At 36.0% G+C, this 20385-nt stretch overlaps 1 protein-coding gene across 3 annotated transcripts in view; it reads right to left on the reverse strand.

Annotated features, from left to right (window-relative positions):
• LOC137390207 (secretin receptor-like) overlaps nucleotides 1-18063 on the reverse strand; it is a 35334-nt gene extending 17271 nt beyond the window's left edge. For all 3 annotated transcript variants that reach the window (XM_068076503.1, XM_068076502.1, XM_068076501.1), the window contains exons 1-4: nucleotides 17945-18063; nucleotides 9718-9823; nucleotides 1619-1738; nucleotides 230-366 (exon numbers count right to left, since the gene is read on the reverse strand). In XM_068076503.1, the coding sequence (XP_067932604.1) occupies nucleotides 230-366; nucleotides 1619-1738; nucleotides 9718-9823; nucleotides 17945-18025 (444 nt within the window). In that variant the 5' untranslated portion in view covers nucleotides 18026-18063. The remainder of the gene's footprint in view (nucleotides 1-229; nucleotides 367-1618; nucleotides 1739-9717; nucleotides 9824-17944) is intronic.
• Between the last annotated feature and the right edge of the window lie 2322 nt (nucleotides 18064-20385).

A 20385-nucleotide genomic window follows, 5' to 3' on the forward strand; every position in this document is an offset into this window, starting at 1 on the left:
AGTAATTTATTCAGGATTTAGTCACCATTTTGGGCTTTATCATTGGAAACCGCCGCAAAAAGACTATTAAAGCTATTTTGATCCGATACTCGAGAATGCTAAATAACATAACAAATAAATTGTAACCGCTACTAGATTTAGCAATCACAAATCACCAACCAGCAATCCACAATCAATCATCAGCAATTCGCAATCAGTTACTAGCAAATAGCATCGTTTGAGAGCTTACATGGACCAGTCGATCGTACCTATCACTGTCCTCATCCTCAGCCTGCTGAGAGCAGTTTCTGTAGTCTATGATGGAATAAGACGTTGCGCTGTCGAAGTACCAAGTGCCATTGCTCATGCAGTACCTGTAAGCTTTACCTACAGACAGTCAATATATAGCATGTTTGGTGATGAGCAATATGGCTAGGCTGGTTATTTCTAAACGCTATGGGAGTTGGTTATTTCTACTGTTATTCAAGTCATATCGCAGATACATAATAAACCGAACACGCTGCAATGCTAAAGATGAACTATCAGGGTTATCGAGTATCAGTGTTTTTCTATCATTTGTGATTGTTTTCGATGTTTGAGGTAATCTGACTGCCAAGATTATTCAAGATCAAAATCGAAAAAATTTGATGGCGGTTAAATGCTGAGATCAAGCAATAGTGTGATTATGATGTCTATGGTTGCAAAGAGGCCAACAGGATAGAGACACGTAACGCTGCGACTTCAACACAATAGCTGATATCAATAATAAGAGAGACAGGTAGCCGAGCCACTAGTGACTATTATAATAGTTGCAGAGGCCAACAGAATAGAGACGGATAACACAAAAACTTGAACTCAATAACTGATATCAACTATCGCAATGATAACAACTAGTGACATCATTTTGCACTTCTTTTGTCGTTTGAACCGCGATCAAGTTTTTTCTATTTTAATCTTGAAACATCCTAAAAATTAGACCACTATAAACATGAAAAACAATCACAAATCATAGAAAAACGCCGATACTTTTTGAGAAAATCTGCTAAACTTTATGAAGTTTTTCTTTGAATGTGCTCTTTACTATTAGAAAACCTAATTTACAGCATTGTACAAGAATATGCTGTTTTATTAGCTATCATATATCAGACTGTGAAACGTGATTGGTTATCATATTCATGTAGCGCCAGAAAATATCGTTGGTTATCATGTATCGTTAAATCAATTGGTCGCCTTTTGGTTCCTTCAAACGTCGTTTGTTGCCCTATATCATTCTCTAATCCGTTATTTCCTTTAAAGCATCATAAAATTTCATTAGTTTTTATGAAGAAAAGGAACCTCTTTAATTGGTTAATTGGTTATAGCCTGTCTAATTTAATTGGCTGTCTGATAACATTTTTAAAAGCTAATTATTTATCATACAGCACTATCAAATCATAGCAGCTCTGTATACAGACATACTACAGCATACTTTCAGCACCATTATGAATGGAAAACCTTTGAGGTGTGGACAAATCCTAATAAATGATACCATTTCCTATTTTGTGATTCCTCAGTTCAAACTTTTTGTTTTCCTATCATGCCGTCTTCATCCGGATAATCTTTTTGTCATTAACGGAATCCTAATCATATAGATTTGTACCTGAAGTGTCGAAGAGGTTAATATGACCAGGACACTGTATGACGGCTGTACTGTTAGCAGGAACCTTGGGCCAGCACGTTCCGCCCCCAAAGTTTATAGGACAGGATAGGACGCTATCATCTGAAGAAAAGACAGTGATAAAGTTGTTGTAGCAAGAAAAGGAACCAGAACATTTACAAAGTGTCTCACGGCTAATCAAATGCAGGAAGCTATACTTATGAAGTTGAAGAAGTTAGCTAAGCGGCTTAAGGACAATGTACTCGTGCCTGCAGATCAGTCTGTGAGACCCAAAGTGCAACACAGAGTGAAATGATAAATAATACGTGTAACACAACTTCTAATGACTTAATCATAAAACTTTCATTTTTTATAAATACATGAGGACTCAATTTTAATAGTTTTCTTCAGCAAGATATGAGTATTATTATATTGTATTATCTTAAAAGCCCATCTGGCTCAATAGCAATTAAGATATGCTTTGTTTTTTTTCAAAGGTTATACGTAACACTATACCAATAGAGTGATGTGTACTACTATAGTAACAAAGCTATGTCTATCGCTATAACAAGTAAGCTATGTATATCACTCTAGCAAGTAAGCTAAGTATATCACTATAGCAAAATGGTTATGATATCACTATAGCTATAACATTATACATGTTGCCATCATCATGCAGTTATACAGTACCTAGCACCATTATACTCTTTCAGTACAATTTATACAGCTGGAATTGTTTCTAATAAAGCTGGTGTGCAAGTGTAGGAGGGTGCCCCTAGAGTTTGGCCGTTGGTTATGGCTAATAACAGATATTGTCTTGTGTTTCATTGGCTCTTCTCAAGATCTCATGATAGTATGTCATAACATCCCACTTTGAACTATTATACGTCTTTTTCAGAAAAGATCTTATTATTTTTCTTTTAGTCCAGCAAACCTAAAACTCTACTAATCCATCCTAGTTGCACTAGTGAATGCAATGCATATTTGTGTGATACAAAAAAAAAAGTTTATATGGAAACTCATTGCTATACAGCGAATCAGTGATAGATACATTATATGAAGCACTTTCTCAGCGAAAGCGCTGCTAAAGTATATATAACATCGTTTATAAATAAAGTGACAAGGCGACAAATGTCGGTGTTTATAGAATTAACAGGCTTGCATTGAATCCTGTGACAAGCAATGATATGGTCAGTGGTAGGGGTCTAAACATTTGAAGTCGGTTTATCACAGAGCTGGACAGTTAGTTTACTTAAATAGGGTTAGGTCAGTATAGGTCAGCCACATGTCAGTCAGGGATCAGCCAGAAGTCAGCAGAAGTCGTACAAAATGCCAAAGAATAAGTTATTTAAGAGCAGAAAAACTTCATTTAATGGCTTCATCCTGCTTTCTACGTATAGAAACGAGGCAGTCTGTGTCATTATTTTTTGAGCTATGACAAGGAGGAAATGAACGGGATGAAAGTCGAATTGAATAAACATATGTTTGGCTCATGTTTACACGGCTGTTCATTTTGGCAAGAGAAAGATAGATCAAGTCGACAAATGTTCTGTTTCATGCCCTAACTTTACAGGAAAATTCCAGGGCTGGTTGAAGCCTGAGAAGTTGGACCTACTGTTGAAGTTCAACTGGCAAGTTGCCATAATCGCTGACGGCTGGTTTTTCAATCATGTGATACTTTTTACATCTTTGTTTGTTTATGGAATGGTAGGTATAGCTGTTGAGGAGTGCCAGTCATGGTCTAGCTACTAATTAGAAGGATGCCAGCTTAAACCCTGTTGATGGCCACCCAAGATGCAAAAAAAGCATTTTTGAATGGCTTCAACTGGAGTTGTGAAGATTCCTTTCCTACAGTAGTTTACTTTGTCAATGTTTGCAGAAAAGATATAAGATATTCAACATAGTATTTGTTATCTCAAAAAGCTACATGTGAGAGTTTGAGGCACAAATTATCATACCTGTTACTTTGCGTTTCTTTGCTGCGTCAGAAAAATGGAGAAAATAAACTTCCAAGACACTATACAACTTTAAACTTTGTTTAAGATGTTCTACATAATGCCAGTCTAAAAAATATTAAACAACTCTGCATAGTATTTGCAGTTGCCGATAGCTGAATTATGTAATGATTCCATCCCCCGTTCCCTCACTTTAAGCCAAATCTCCGTATGTCGTAGTTGTCCTTTTGGTATTCATCCCTCGACTATATGCATTGGGAATCCATATCATCAAAAAAACAATGCGGATACGTCGAGAAAGTTTGCACCTGTAAAACTGTCTCGATATTAGGCTGAGCATTGTCGACAGCCTGTACGATGTGAACCATTTCAGCGATAGTAATTCGCGGTCGCGGATACTGCGATTATTTTCAGTTCATGATAGTTTCCGCAAGATTAGTATTTGATTCGAGCACGCAAAAACAAAAAAGGTTTCTTCACGGAAAAACATGGGAATGGGAACACTGTGTCATGGAGTATTTGCGGATGCAAATGCAATTGGGTTTGTGATAGGGTGAACATTTTTATTATCGACGATCTCCGAAGTATTGTTGTATCAACGCCAAAACAAAGTGAGATCGTGTGAACCAGCCTTTGAGCTCACAACTATCGCTAGCTGTGTAGCGTAACCTCTTAATGAATGACACACAAAGAACGATAAAACAGCAAATAAATAGCCAGATTAGCTGTATTTTTACATTGAGTTATCCTTCATTTCTTTCATTGTTACAAACAAAGCAAGCCAATCAATTTCCATAAAACACCAAGCCATGCTCCGTTGATTTTTGTGGCTATCATACAAAAACACAACGTAAATGATCTTACGCAACCGGTTTCTGTGTTTATGATCCGGTCACTCACACAAACAATACAAGGATAGATAATCTGTATGCTGCCAATTGGAGCTACTTTCTAAGAAAACAAAAAGTCTCAATTGAATAATACAGAAGGTGTCTCACAGTTTAAAAACAATAATAATAGCACCCATCACTCTGGTAAGCCATTTATAAGAACTACTGTATAAGGAAGAATGTATGAGTGTTCACAGTGCGAGTTAATCAGACAATGTTTGTTATAAAAACAAAGAGTTAAAATACACAAAAGATTTTCCGCAAAAGTTTAAAATTCAGCTTGTCAGAACCAGCGTTTTTGCTAGGGACCAATCAACAATCAGAACTGCTGTAAACAACCAATCAACAACCAGTAGTTTTGTTAAAAGCCAATCAACAACCAGCACAGCTACGAAAAACTAATCAACAACCAGTACCACTGCTAAAGACCAATCAACAACCAGTATTTTTATAGAAACCAATCAACAGCTAATACCTATTAGCAATCTGCTGATTTTTAGCTACCAAGTACATATTATTAACCCAAGAATGCAGTCTGAAAAGTGAAAAACAAAAATCCAACACTTGTTGAATCAGATCATATGATGGCAAACAGCGAATATGGAAGTAAAAAAGAGTACCGATTATTCCTTTTTCCAAAAAAAATTTGGCTAACTTTGCAGCATAACCAACAGAAATTTTGAGACATGACAGTGCACCACCCGAAGCTCAAATCGCTTGTATTTTCTGAACTCTCAGCGAGCTAATAATGAATGGGCTCTGCCTCTACTTCTCTCTGAATCTAACTAAGTTTTTACTATCTGAAGATTCAATTTTTCTGGTACAAAAAATTTGATTTAACAGATGCCTCATCAAACTAGTATTCCCACCAACACAGGCACTGATGATTTAGTCATCTGGTCTAAGCATTAGGTCTATCAAGTTGGTAATTGATCAGAACGCATTTGCATCTCTTGTTTCTCATTGGCTGATTCTTGTAACGCTGAGCCATTATTTTGTATTTAGAAAATCCACGAGAAGATAAACATAATTCTTCTTGTGCGACTAGTAAAGATGAATTGTGATAAGGTGTGTAACTTCATTGGTTAATGTAAAAACACTAAAGGCATTATATAAAAATAGCGAACTCCCTGAACATATTGTAAATAAAGAACTGATCATCAATGAAGATCAGTTTTCTAAAACTAGGGCTTATGCAGACCCTCCCTTAAAATGTTTCAAATCAAACTGGTAAAAATAGGTAATCAATTACTATCTCAACAGTGGTCTGTAACAGTACAGCCAAGCAGCTAGATTTCCCAGTTTAAGAAAAGAGACGTAAGCTCTATCAATTGATATACCAAATCAATTGACACTTTTTGACCACCAAAACATCCTGGTCGTGAAGATATTTGGGAGTTAAGATGTACTGGACCAGTGATTAGATGCAGCTTAGCAGTGGATTAGTAAGAGATTATTGGTAAAACATCTCAATTTCACAACAGGCTTGAGCATACCCATAAAAATATTTCCAAATCAGTGAGGTAATATAATAATTCTCCGGCTTGGCAGTTGCATTTTTTTAAATATTAGAAGTCTGTACTCTAGTCATAAACTGATTTGAAAAAAAGAAGATTATCATGTGGATTTCATGAAGGTATTCATATATAGAATACATAGAGTTGGCAATCGGAACTGCGCTGTTAAATTTTGCAAGCGATAGCTTTTTCAAACAAATGAAGCAAAAACTTGTAGGCTGAACGTCATTACAATGTTTATACAAAATCAGTAAAGTGATGAATAGACTGAGATAATCGGTAGCACGAGAAATCGTCCTCTCCTATCGATCCAGTGCTTATAACAGATGTATGAGAAACTCAACATTGTAGTGTTATCCAGGACATGGCAAGATGTTAAATGGCACCAGACATTATTACTTAGTGTGAAGCCGTTTTCTTACAAAGTTCAATGACTTCCTCTCACCAGGCTGTCACCGGTGGCTGAGGCAACAACCAGCGGTAAAATAATATAGACATTAATGGACGACGTCGGTACACAGCATCCTTTCGTGCAACATTAAGGTAATTCCTTGATTGATCATTCACTAATTTATAGACTGAGAGGTTATAGCTTGCCATTCATCAGCGAAGCCGCAACAGAGACTTTGGTGTAAGAGAGAAGGTCATTAAAGTGATAGATTATCAAATTCTATTGGATGAGCTGGCAGATTAAATTATTAGCAACTATGAATGTCTTCGCATTATTTTATGATTTATGAGCTGGATTATTGCAGATTTTTTGTAAGTTATTTGTTTATTGCAGTAATAATAAAAAACTAGAAAAATAATTTCATTGGCAAAACACGAAGAATATGATCATACGTTTACCCTTATCCATCTGCTCTCTGTTAAACCTGCGGTGTGGCTGGTTTAAATAATTCAGATATGAGTATATTAGCTACTCTGTTCTCAGACCCTCCTATGTTATGTCATGAAGTATTGCTAGACAGGACATTCTAGAAATCATCTGGAGGCAATATTTTAGCCTAACTTTCTGATCAAAGTGAATAATCATAAAATGCCCTGTGATTGGCCTGGCTCTCCCAATCACATGACCAGCAAGCAGCACGCTTCTGTCTAAAGAAGTTCTGGTATAAAAAGAGACACAATCAGACTTTTTACTTTTCAAAGCATGAAAGTTGGAGTGAGTCATCTTAGCTCTCCAGCTCAGTTACAGCAGAAGTTACAAGCACCTGCAAGTCACTTCAAAACCTACTGCTGAACTCATCATTCTCTACCAAATAAAGGATGACATAATCAATAAATACACCTAAATTTAATTTGAGCTGTGGTTGTAATGCATAAATAAAATATCAGATTCTAGAGTTGATGCTTTCGAAATTAAAAAAAAATTTTGTATTCTCCCAAACAATGATAGTTTTAATTCTTCATAACGCTAACAAAAACGGAGCACTTTACAAAAGATCCATCAATCCTTTAAATGAGATCAAAGAATGTTATGCTAATTTGGTCAAGTTTTTTGACTTATTTGGTTTGTGTTGATTTAGTAGTTTGATAGAAGTTTTACAGATGTAACAACAAACTGCACGATTCTTCCAAAATACAGATATGTCAATTTACCAAGCTGAAGGTTGTCAGTTGAAACCTGGTTAACTGTAGTTTTTTTCCATGTATGGCGGAAGGATTGACATACAGACAGACATATTAATATATATTAGTAAAGTATTATCCTATTATAGTAAAGACACAGAGATGGCTGCTGGAATCGTCTCTCAATGTCTTAATATTTTTAAAACCTTTCAATGATATGCCAGCCAACATGTCCACAAATACACTCAGCCATCAATTAGCGAGCTAATATATTCCAACTGTATTTAACAAGGAAATGTTTTGCGAATACATCAGACGGCAGGAAATTTACAGATAAGCTCAGATTTACTAATGAGAGCCGATAGCTACAGTTAGTCAGAGAGTGGGTTTATCTGTGAGTCACTCACCATTGTTTTTATCAAGACATGGACCACAGCGGAATAGGTTTGTCATACGTTGGTCACTTTCTCGTTCCAGTTACTCGCACAGAGCTTTATCTTGGATTTGAAGTGATATGCAGAAATGTTGTCATATCTAATTGATGAGTGGCACTAAGTTTCATTGTAGTCGTAAACCAGAGAAAGTGTGAAATAGTTTTATTGATTTTGGCAATAAGACAACATTCTTTTCCTTCGACGGAAAGCTGCCGCATATGGCAGCTCGCCTGAACCTAGTACAGCTGTTAAATGTTTCACGGTGGTTTAAATGCTTAACAAAAGCAAACAGCTCAATGATAGGTACTTTTTATAGCAGCTATCTATAGAAAAGAGAGTGGAAGGAGTTAATATCACTACAGCAAACACTTAAGGTTTAAAGTGAACGCAAGTGCACCAGCGTACTTATCAGCAACAACATTTACAGTGAGCAGCGAGTTGAGGGTAAGTATGGCAAACTATGGCTAAAAATATCCTTCAAAGAGACGTTTTTGAATAAGAAATGTTTTGGATGTCCTAAATCAATTAACTGTTTTTATACCAGCAGCTAATGACCAGCCAACTTGTTAAGTGCAATGGCAAGCAAATGGCTATTTTCGTATGGGTTGAATTTTTATTTGAATTCCTTGGTCAGGGGAAAACTATTTCAATCATTTTTTATGCTAATCAGGATATTTTTGCAGGTTATGGAGTTAGTTGCAAACACCCAGGAAGTCCGCCTCTGCTGAGTAGACTATATCAAACAGCAAGAGTACCTATAATCATCTCAACTGAAACAGCAAGGGGTTGACATACTCAAAACATGAACATCATAGAGACCAATGCATCTATGAAGGCAGCATATAATTATGAGAAGGAACAGAAAGGTAAAATGTCCTAAAAATAAACAGATAAATTTAAAAAGCACTTGAACAAGACCACTTTTTGTAGTTCCTACATAACCAAGAACTCTTTGAATGGCAGTGAGTACTACAGCAGTGAGTACTACGGCAGTGAGTACTTCAGCAGTGAGTACTACAGTAGTGAGTGCTACAGCAGTGAGTACTACGGCAGTGAGTACTACAGTAGTGAGTACTACAGCAGTGAGTACTACGGCAGTGAGTACTTCAGCAGTGAGTACTACAGTAGTGAGTGCTACAGCAGTGAGTACTACGGCAGTGAGTACTTCAGCAGTGAGTACTACAGTAGTGAGTGCTACAGCAGTGAGTACTACAGCGGTGAGTACTACATTAGTGAGTATTACAGCAGTGAGTACTACAGTTGTCAATACTACAGCAGTGAGTACTACAGTAGTGAACACTAAAGCGGTATATTTGCCATGAGAGCAGGCAACCGAGCTGGCAGCTGATCTAATGTCTTCGCATACAATATCGATAATACAGAATAGGCCATAGATAAATATTCCGTGGCAGACCACGTGCCATACTGGAGAGTGTTTAGTTATACATAAAACTGCAGAATGTTACGGGCACTTGCAACACGTACTTATGTTTTGGTTAACACGCAGAACTGCGAGCTAAAAATCGATCAGCCACAAAAATGTATAAATGGTTGAATCTAGCAATGACATGTTACAGAGAGAGAGAGAGAGGTGTCATATCCAAACTCATACTAACTAAATTGACACCAGGATTCCATCACCTATACCAGTGTTTTACAGAATTATCCTCACCCTGAGTATCTCTAGATTCAGCATCGTTTTAAAGACATTAAGAATAAAGCCTATAGTAGTACCTGCTTCTTGTTGTCTGTTCGCTTCTTCTATCTTTTTAGCACACTCTAGTTCAGCTCGGGCTAGGTTTGCATACTGCTCCTTCTCACTGTAGCGGCTGACAGCGGCCTGCAAACAACATTTCTCTATCATACACAGCTTTAAAATAGTTTATTATGGTGTTTACTGCCACTTTTCGAACCATAACCGTGTTACTGCATAAAAAATTTCTCCGGCTAAAAATATAGCTGCACTTTTGGGGCGTGAATTGTCAATTTATTATGGATGTTTTCTTGACAGACGATCAAAAACTGATGAGACAGAAAATGGTTTGACCTCGAGGTACTACGAAGTGAAGCTGGGAAACAGACACTGTGATAGCTGGAGCTTTATATTACAAGTCTTCGTATTCCCCCAAAGGTCTGCCTACCAAACTGATATCTACCTCAGCAGCAATTACTGAAACTTGGCAAAGACAAACATGGAGGTTAATTTAGAGTTAGTTCTCTTAATTTTATTTGGCCATTTTTTGACTGGTCGATATATTTTGTTTACTAATCAATCTTTTAGTGATGCAAATAAAAAAGGTCATGCTATGCTGACTTTTTAGAATAGAGGTCAGCTGAATACAACTTTGTATTCCAAGTTGTATAATCTAATAAAATATTTTATAATGATGAAGTTGATTGCAAAGAATTAGGGCTACATATTTATATACTTACAGAACAATTTGTCATCAGAAATAGCAGCATTTGATAGAATTGTTATGTGACCTTTACAGGACCTTACTAGACACCATAGCAATCTATTGTTTGGTAGTTCAGAAAATTTACTGTATCCATTTATTCACGTATGCGCTTGCTCCTAGAATCCGTTTATATGATTGACTATGTTTGTTATATAATTAACTTTATTTCGAACAGAGTTGCAAAGGTTGAAAGAGAGTTTGGTAATAATAACTAAAATGATAATAATAATAATAATGTAATTAAGGATGATAACATCAATGTAATGTATGAAATGCGTATAAGAACAAATGAAGTCATAGCTGCAAAAACACCAGATGTATTAGTAATCAAAAAATGGTCTGACCATAAATACTTTCTACACTAGATGAATGCCTGGTGTTGCACGTGTAATAAAATAGTTGCCCAATGAATTTGAGTAATTTACCTGTTAAGCTAGGAGCTAAATTGTTACTATAATAATAGCCGAGAAGCCAACCTGACGTTACGCGTAACATCAAACTGGCCAATAGTATTTTCGTAAGCGAAACACAAATATATGCCTTTTTATACAATAGTATGACAAAGACAGTTTAGTGTATTGGATTGGCTCGCTGTTCTGCAGAACTACAAGTTTCAAGTTCAAATTCAGTGAAAAGCGGATTTTCCATTCTCAAAATTTCATCACCGTAACCACGCAGACGAATGATAGTTGACAGATGAACACAGAGATTTACTTACTTAAAGAGGAAGATAAGAAAATCCTTAAATGTCAGGACCTAAGAGCAGAAATAAAAAGGATTTGAATAAGACTTTGGGCAGACCTTGTAACCTGCAAATAACCATTCTGTTTAACTGAAAAACATGAGACATTTGCTAATTGCATTAAGCTTGTTTCTTCACTGCAACCGACTTCATGAAAAAAGCTCTACAGCTCTAAGGGCCTCGGGGAGAATCGACAAACTGCTTGACATGGCCAAGCACGCTACTATCTGTGCAAGCTCAACCACCTCTACACATCTATGAATAATTGCACATACAGTTGTTACACATGACAATCTCTCTCTGCACAATAGGCCGCTAGTGTACTAGTAATATTAATAATGATAATAGTAATAACACTGATAGTAATATAATAATAGTTAATCGAGTATAAGAAACGACACGAAAAGGGTGCACAACTGATTCACTGAAATCTGTGCAAGTGGTGTGGATTAGATCACAAGAGGAATTGGTACGAGCATCAGGTGGAGAATGTGACAGAAAACGACAAAGCAAAAAACGACAAAAGAAGAAAACAGAAGACAAAAGAAAACGACAAAGCAAAAATACTGTTGGTCTTTTCTATGCAAACAGACCAACTCATACCAGCCAGCAGACCAGACATCGTTGTGCAAGACAAAGAGATCGACCACACATGGAGCAGCGACATAGCCGTGCCAGGAGGCCTAAGGATAGCAGAAAAGAGAAAGAGAAAGTGGAGAGGTATCAAGACCTGGCAAGAGAAAAAGAATATGGAAAACATCAGCGACAGTAGTACCAATCATAGTGGGAGCATTGGAGCAGTGGCAAACTTACACGAGCAAATGCAGCTGCTGGAAATACAGGAGAAGGAAGTAGATAGAGTACAATTCTCTGCCCTACTAGGATCAGTGAGGATACTGAAAATGTGTTAGATATCCCAAGTTAGGGGCTCCCCTAGCCTGATACCCACTTATCGCTGGCTGAAGAGCTGAGGGAGTCAACAAGGTCAGTAATACTAATAATAATAATGATTACATATTTTTTCGATGACCCTAGCTACAGAGAATAAACTGCCAGAGGAAAATCAACGCTGATACAACTAGATATAGGAACAGGGAATTGTTTTGAAAAGTCACATGTTTAAAATGTGTTGCAACTGTGAACATAAGATGAAGCCGGAACCCAGTACTTGGAGGCCAGGTGTGGTGATAAATATGACCACCCAAAGCAGACAAGATGATCGAATAATGCTATTCAAGAGTGTCTTGCTTCAGGCTACACAAATCACATAAAGTTCTATTGAAGGAATTGAGATTTGGTCAATTTTGTAAATGTCATAAATGTTTGAAAAAATTTCGGAAAGCCAACTTAGATGCAGTTAATTTCTTGTTCTTCTAAGAATCTTCTAGCTGTTTTATCTCCTTAAACTGACAAGCAAAAAACCAGCTACAACAGTTTGAGTCGAAAAACTATCCAAATCTCCAAAAAGCCAGTTTATACAAGCATATATCAAACATATTCAGCAAATTTCCCATTTTCAGCATAAGGGCTTTAACACTTGTCTACGAATTTGTGCAAATTATGCCCTGCAGAATCTCTTCTCTAGTCCGGTGGATTGATCAGCGGTCGACTAACTGTTCAATCATTGGTTAACTTCTATTTCTAATCGGCTTAGGAAGCTCGACAAATGCTGCTTACTAAGAGGTAAAAATGCCAGGCCTTAGCCACAACATTAAGATAAATAACCCCAAATTTAATTAATGTTTTACCATATTATGCTAAAAAACTTTTTTATTTTCAGACTACATAGGACTTAAATTCTTGTTACTAGGGAGCTAATTAAATTTCTCGGTATTCTTAAGTATATTTTTTTCTGAAATAACACTCTGAATCAGAGAGTGGCATAAACTGGTTTGTAATTAAAAATTAAATTTGTAATTAAAGACTTTTTCCTTCAAAGTTATTCAGCAAAGAGTATAATTTTGAACAGTCTTTTCTGGCAAATATTAATCACAAAGGTCAATTCATAAAATAACATAGATGAATATTTACTGTTATACAAGACACGACGGCAAATGATCATTCAGTCACAAACAAATGGGTAGATCTAAGGCTATCCCGGAAGTGTTCAACTTCAGGAATACTCAAGAGATTCCTTTCAAAAGCGAAGCAATATTTGCATAACACAACAAGCAATAAATTACCTTCTGCTCATGCTAACAATAATAACTTGGAAGTGAAGAAACAAAAACAAACAACTTTAACTTGACGCATCGTCAGCCATCAAACCATTCGTATCAATAATATACGTACCATTCGAGCAAGTAATAAGTAAGGCAGCACTCTCTACACTCATTAACATAACACAGAGTGAGGAATAGTCGGGAAGAGGAAGGAATATGGTCCATGAAGAGAGAAAAGATTTGAATGAGTGGTTTGTATACAATCTGAGTTCATATTTCACAGTACAGTCATCAAGGGGACAGTATCTAGTCATGTGGATGATAATCTGGTACTCATAGAGTTTACACGACAAGCGAGAACAGTTAGATGGATTTATTAACTGACTCAAGATGGAGCTCAACACTAATGAAATACTAAAATGATCCTAAGTTAAGGAAACAAACATAGAATGCTAGGAGACTGACAGCAAGTTTACATGTCTGCAAAAAAGTGTACAAACTGGTGGAGAAGGAAGAAAACCTATTTAAACCCTTTGTTTCATTTTATTAGCTAACTGTTGCCCTTTTTTCCGTTTTATGAGTCTTTTAGTAAATAATTTGAAAAAATTTCCTGTTTGAAATGAAATTATTGCTAATAAAGTAATTTATATATATATATAGATTTCTCAAAGCATGTCCGTATGTGTATTCTAGGTTTGATTGTCCGGCTATAGCTATTATTAGAATAGTTGTAGCTGGACAACAATACAAAGTCATGGCTTACCGTCATTAGAAGCCTATCTAGATTACTAGAAGCCTATCTAGCTTACTAGAATTTTCCATTGACAATGTGCCTGGCTAACGGCTTGAAAGGTACAGTTGTTTGACAAAGTTTTAAAACCTTTACAGTTGTCTTTATATTTCTCTTAATTTATTTCAATTACACAAAACACTTCTCTCATGATATGTAATTTAAAAGTTAAAATGGGAAATGTTGTTATATGTTAAATACAAATCAATTTTCTGAACAAAGACTTTTTTATTAACCGGGCAACGCCGGGTAGCACAGCTAGTACATATATATAAATAGGTATGAAATTGACAAAGTGAACAGATTTTTCAAACCAATTACAAAACAAGAACTTTTATTTCTCTGCCTATTTTTTTCTGAGTATAACTGTTAAAACAAATTTTTAATCCATCAATTCATCTCGACAGTAATATTTAGGCTTATTCCAACTTCTTGTAATCATTGTCTCCTTAGAGACTTGGTCTGAGTAAACTTAATATTGTGAAACTCATAAATGATCACAAATAAGAACTCTTTTACTGAACTGAATTTCTTTATTTGCATGTCGACAAGTAATCTAGTCTCTGCTGGTCATTGCTCTAGTGGTTGTAGACTGTCCTATGTCACTATTTTAAAATTTAATTTCACACAAAATTTAAATATTTTGAAAGCCCATAACCATATGACTTAACAATCTTCGATATTTTTCTAATAAAAGTTGTTAAATATTATACAACTATTTTTAAGCTTGTTTAATGAGTTTCAACTTCATTTATGTAACTCACTGAGTAGGCAGACGTTTAGTTGACTAACCTTAAATGTTGTATCAATAAAAAAGGCAAAAAGAAAAACTTAATGTTATTGTAGCAGTTGACGTGAAATACTACAGAAAATTTCTTGTCGCTGTAATAAACAATGACATCAAGTCTAAAATATTTTCTGCAATAAAAAAATAGCAAGAAATTATTACTGAGTCTTAAAAAATCCCAGCAAAATTTGTTTGCAGTTTTTGCTAAGAGCTGTCAACCTAGAAGTTGGAAGTATTGCAAAATGTGCATGCAAGTCAAACTAGTGACAGATCATAAAAATCTTATTCCAGGATCTAATGTAACGTTTGGTTTATGCAGCGATCATGTACTAGTAGTGTAGTCACCTAGCCGGCAGTTCAATAAGATATACTGCATGAATAACAATTTCAGAGTGTTTCACAAGTACGTGCTTGACCTCTTCAGCAGCTTCTACATAGTGTGCTGTGTCTAGTGATTACGACAAGTTGCTACCAGTCATTGAGATAAGTTGGTGCAATGATAAGCACAAGTGTGTCTGTCCTCTCAGAGGTTGTGTTTATCTCTCTATTATTTAATTAAATATAATTAGCTATAACAATCAAGAGAAAGATTTAATGCCAAAAAAGTGCTAATAAATAACAATGATAATTATAATACTAACATTAATGATAGAAATAACTAATACTATAAAAATATTAAGCTTGGGGCCGATGTAAAGGAACTTGTACTAATTCAACACGCTACCCGCAACAGACAAAAGTATATACTATCTATTTTACCTCCTGGAACTAAGTTGATGGGAAAAATATTGCTAGCTTTATCTGTAAAACTGTGAAGAACAATCATAATAACAACAATAATAATAATAACAATAATATTAATAATAATATCTATTTATACCTCAAAATAGAATATAAAATATGTAAAAAGTACGAGGAGCTGTAGTCCCAATAGTGGAGGGAACGCTTATAGTAATGACAAAAACATCTTCAAACATGTTTCCAAAGACTTGAACATGTTTAACAGACGGAAATCATTGCAGTTCAATAGGTGCTGTATCACCAGCAAGGTTTTACAACTCTAAGCCTCTTGGTGAGGGCTTCATTGCAGGCAAATACCAACAAGTCCAAGTGTCGACTGTGTTCGGACGCTATCATTATAATAAGCACCAATAAAAAGGTCAGAATAAAATTAACTCTAACACCTTAATAGTAATATATTGACTATGCAAAGGGCGGGACAAGAAAATGATATCCTCCCTCCGTAAAACCACACAGAACAAATGCAAACAGAGACATTCTAAAGTATATGCAACCATTCTAAAGTATATGCAACAGTATACTGGAGTATATGTAAAAATTATCAACGAGCACAGACAAGAATAGTATGATCAGAATGTGGAAACATATACATTGAGAACAACCAAGTACCGCTGGTTAGTTGGTACAGTGGTAAGTACCCCTGGTAAGTTCACTGGAGAACTTCAACATACAGACAGATAAAGTGATAGGGGTAAGAAGATCATCTTGTAATAGTGAGCATAGAGAGATACTGTATCATAAACATAATAAGAGATGCGAGACTGGTGAGGAAAGAACATGAAAAATTTGGGTACTACAGACATCCAGGTTTTGAGACCGAATGATCATGGACGATGAGAGTAAAAGGACACCTATAGTTAGTATAGCACGTGGAGCGCATGGAGTAACACTAAACCTTTTGCTAAAGTTCATGACGGTTTATTCTTTTAGTTCTGACGCTGTAATAAAATAAATGATAAAATAATAATTATAATAGTAATAGGAAAATATGAGAACGAGTCGCAAACAGCAGACTTCAGCACAGTGTCTGAAGAGAATTCTGTCCATCATTTCAGTTTAGCAGCACAAAAGACAATAGATAGAGAATAATATAGTAATAACATATAGTAATAGTGTATAGTAATAATATTAACAACAACAATAGGAATAATAATAATACTTGCAAATTTTGCTAAGGTTTGTACCGGGTTATTAAGTTGTATTCAAAATTTCACAAATTTTATTTGTACAGCTTTCCCTCCCTGCAGTAAGGTAACTCGCAGCATAGTGAGGATTCTCTCTCTTAAGATAGGATGAGGATGTTTTTGTGGTTTGCTATGAACTGCTCTAGGACATGCTTCTCTTAAAATATAAGCGTTTAAATTGTAAAGCCGTTAAATATCCATCAAGACTCGATGTTGTACCGGAGATTCACCGGGTAATTATTACCTTCGATATTTTTCACTCAGCTGCAACTCATAAAAAGTTACGTAAAGCCATACTTGTAACAGTTTAGTTTGACCTCACTCGGTGGAGTGAAACAGCAAATACATATTGATTCAAAGAGTTACATATATAATGGTTGGAAGACCTATAAATACTCAATTACTAGAGAAAGAATGAGTAAATAAGATAGAGATCATTCTGAAGGCACTAAATATCTCACATTCCTCCTTGTAATGTCTCGCAGCATTTCCTTTCTTACGTACACATCATTCTTAACTTTCCATTGTTTGTCAGCCTGTATATTACATACAGCAATAAAAGTTTTGAATTTCTATCGCTTCCTTCATTTTGACATATTCCTTTGTCTGCGGGTTTGCTAGTTGTTATTCATTTTAGTAAATGTGATCGAAGGGGTTGAACATTTAGATAGCAACATGCTCAGTGTCTGTGGAAAGAAAAACCGGCAGGAAGCAAAATATTGCAAGCTAGGCAATCTTTGCTACACACATTTTCAGAAGCGCATATGTTTTTAATACCTTATTGAAAAACTTTTAAAATTTTCAACTTTTCCTTTCTATGTTGTTTTACCATGCGTTTCTTAAAGACCCGAATAGTATTATATTACGGAAAATGTGCAGGGATGTGGCGCCACACCGTCTCACATGTAAGGTGTGGACAGCAACGAGTAGGTGTATGCGTAATACAAAAGCCATAGCGAGAAAGAATAATGGATAATTAGACAGATGCAAATACTGGGAGTACCTACCTGCGCAGTGAATACGCAAGAGCACTTACCTGCGCAGTGAATACGCAAGAGCAAAGCTGAGCTAAAAATAGAATAGCGACGTTATGCATAATCCTGTTAGCGTCCTTCATGCCTGATCTTAGCGAAGCGAGTCCAGAAGCAGTAATGATCTCACAGCCCTGGCTGATAAGTTTCTAACCTTCTATTAATTATCTTTACTACTTAAGCATTCGTCCAATAAAAACTTTTGAAAAGAGCAATTACCCAATGATATACTGGCTCAATGTAGCAGTAGCGCCTGCAGTTGTGTTCAATGATAAGGTCACTCTATTAACTTCAATTTAATTATGGGTGTTGACAGCGCACGTGCCGCAACTAGCGTCTGTTGTAGCAGCATTTTATTGACATTTACCACGATTGTCAGCTCTCGTTTTGTCTTTGTAGAAAAATGTTAAGAACTACCACGCCTCACTCATTTAGCATTGTTATTTATAATGCAAACTTAGCACCTAAAATACTTCCTTTATTAAGTTTTTATCAGCAATAATAGCTCTTTTATAAAAAAAAAAATTTATTTTTAAACTTTCAGACTTTGGCCTTTGAGGAGACTTGGGACTTTGAGGAGCTTTTGCTACGAGTCACAGAATCAGTAATGTTGACAGACCGGTAGGTTTAACTTTGATGAGGGTTGCGGAACTTTAATAAAATGATATGCCCTCATTGATGCTCGGTAACCAGTTGTTCCTTGACCCCTTTTATAATTTTTAGTTTCTTATTAGCCAAAGTGCTTGTAGTTACATGGCAGTCAGCCTAATGTATGTATGTAGACTGGCAGAGAATAAATGTTGCAGACTAGCTATAAATTTGTCATTATCCTCAATGGAATTAAAAGAGCCTGCAGGAAAGTGCTCGCTATGCTGGAGGAAAGATTTGTCTGTATTTAATTGCTATTACAAGCTGTCAAATAGATGGGTATTTATTCAGTCTAGCCTTCCAATTGGCAAAGCTCCATAATGTACCAAACAGAAAAGTTGAGAGCTTAGGCACTAAGGTCAATGAAGTTTTACCAACCTGTAGGTCGCATGTTTCATTGTAATAATCACCATGTTTCCATGACACGCATCCTGCCGATTTGGAGTTGCGTTACCTTGTGAATTAAGTGTTTCTATAGACATTCGCATGATGCGGATTGACTCCAGCACCTTGTTGAAAAAAGGTAAGGAATTGTACGCTATATGTTAATAAGTAGCAAAACAGTTAGCGACGCGCGTGTTAGCGACGCAAACACTTGAAACTCGATCAAAAAAGGACCAACGAAAGTATTGAAAATGTTTAAAATTGAGTAGCTGGCGCGGTATTTTAATGCGCATCATTCGCAAGTGCTACTTTCATTACTTGCAAGCATGACAAATTCGATAAAGTGTTTTGAAATGGAAAACTTGTTTAGCTTGCGGATTTCCGCTGTTTCCATGATGCAGTTAACTTGCGGATTGGCTCAAATTTGCGCATAATGCACGTCATGGAAACATAGCGATATTCCTTTGTCTGTGGGTTTTAATAATTGTTGTTATTCATGTCAGTTTATGTGTGATGATAAGCGATGCTTAACAACCGAAACAAAAAAGCAAATCTGTTTGTTTCGGTGGCTCACCATAGAATATTCGATGTTATAAATAATAAAATTCAGAAACCTAACAAATATGGAGAACTCCCGGAGTCAGTATTCATAAAATACTCTTGAATTAAGTTCGACGTAGGAGTTACTCTACTATACATCTCAGGTTTACGATCGCTTTGTTTTCCACAACACCTGATCCTGCAAAAACAACTGTCATTAGAGACTTCTACAAACATATTAGTTTCAAGTCTTTTGTATACGAGTGTGCTACAAGCTTGTTTGGAAAGCAGTCAGCCACCTCAAAGTGTTAAAAAGTTTAAACGCTTCTTACGTAAGTATTGATCGTAATCAGGTGACTCTGCCATCGTATCGAGCTTTACCGTAAAATGGAACAAAACAGAATTAAATTGTAAAAACACTTTCAATCGTTTTCAACACGTCAGAGTTAACAAATCAATGGGTAAGAGATACCAGAGTAAATAAACAAGGTATATGCAGCTCAGCTAAATCATGCCACTCTTCTGTGTGGGTGGGAGGGGGCTTACCAGGGCAGTAATTCAAATCAATCTCTCCATAAAGAAAGCAATGGCCTGTGTGACCAGTTGTATCAACATTTTTCAAACCATATCAAAGCCTAGAGCTTATAGGCAGCGGCCATAGATAAAGAGAAGCTTATAAGAAAGATGATTGGCTGCCTGAACAGTTTTAGAGCTCAAAGGAAAGAAAAACTTATGATAAGTTATGAGGGTGTTGTTTAAAATGAATAGAACAGATAAAAAATTGCGCTAACATACAAGACTGCAGCTACTGCAAATATGAAGACAAAATCTTAGGCTAATGTGTAAAAATCTGGTTCAATTCGAATGAGAAAGG

This window comes from Watersipora subatra, chromosome 3, assembly GCF_963576615.1.
Source record: "Watersipora subatra chromosome 3, tzWatSuba1.1, whole genome shotgun sequence".
In the NCBI taxonomy this organism is placed as follows: domain Eukaryota; kingdom Metazoa; phylum Bryozoa; class Gymnolaemata; order Cheilostomatida; family Watersiporidae; genus Watersipora; species Watersipora subatra.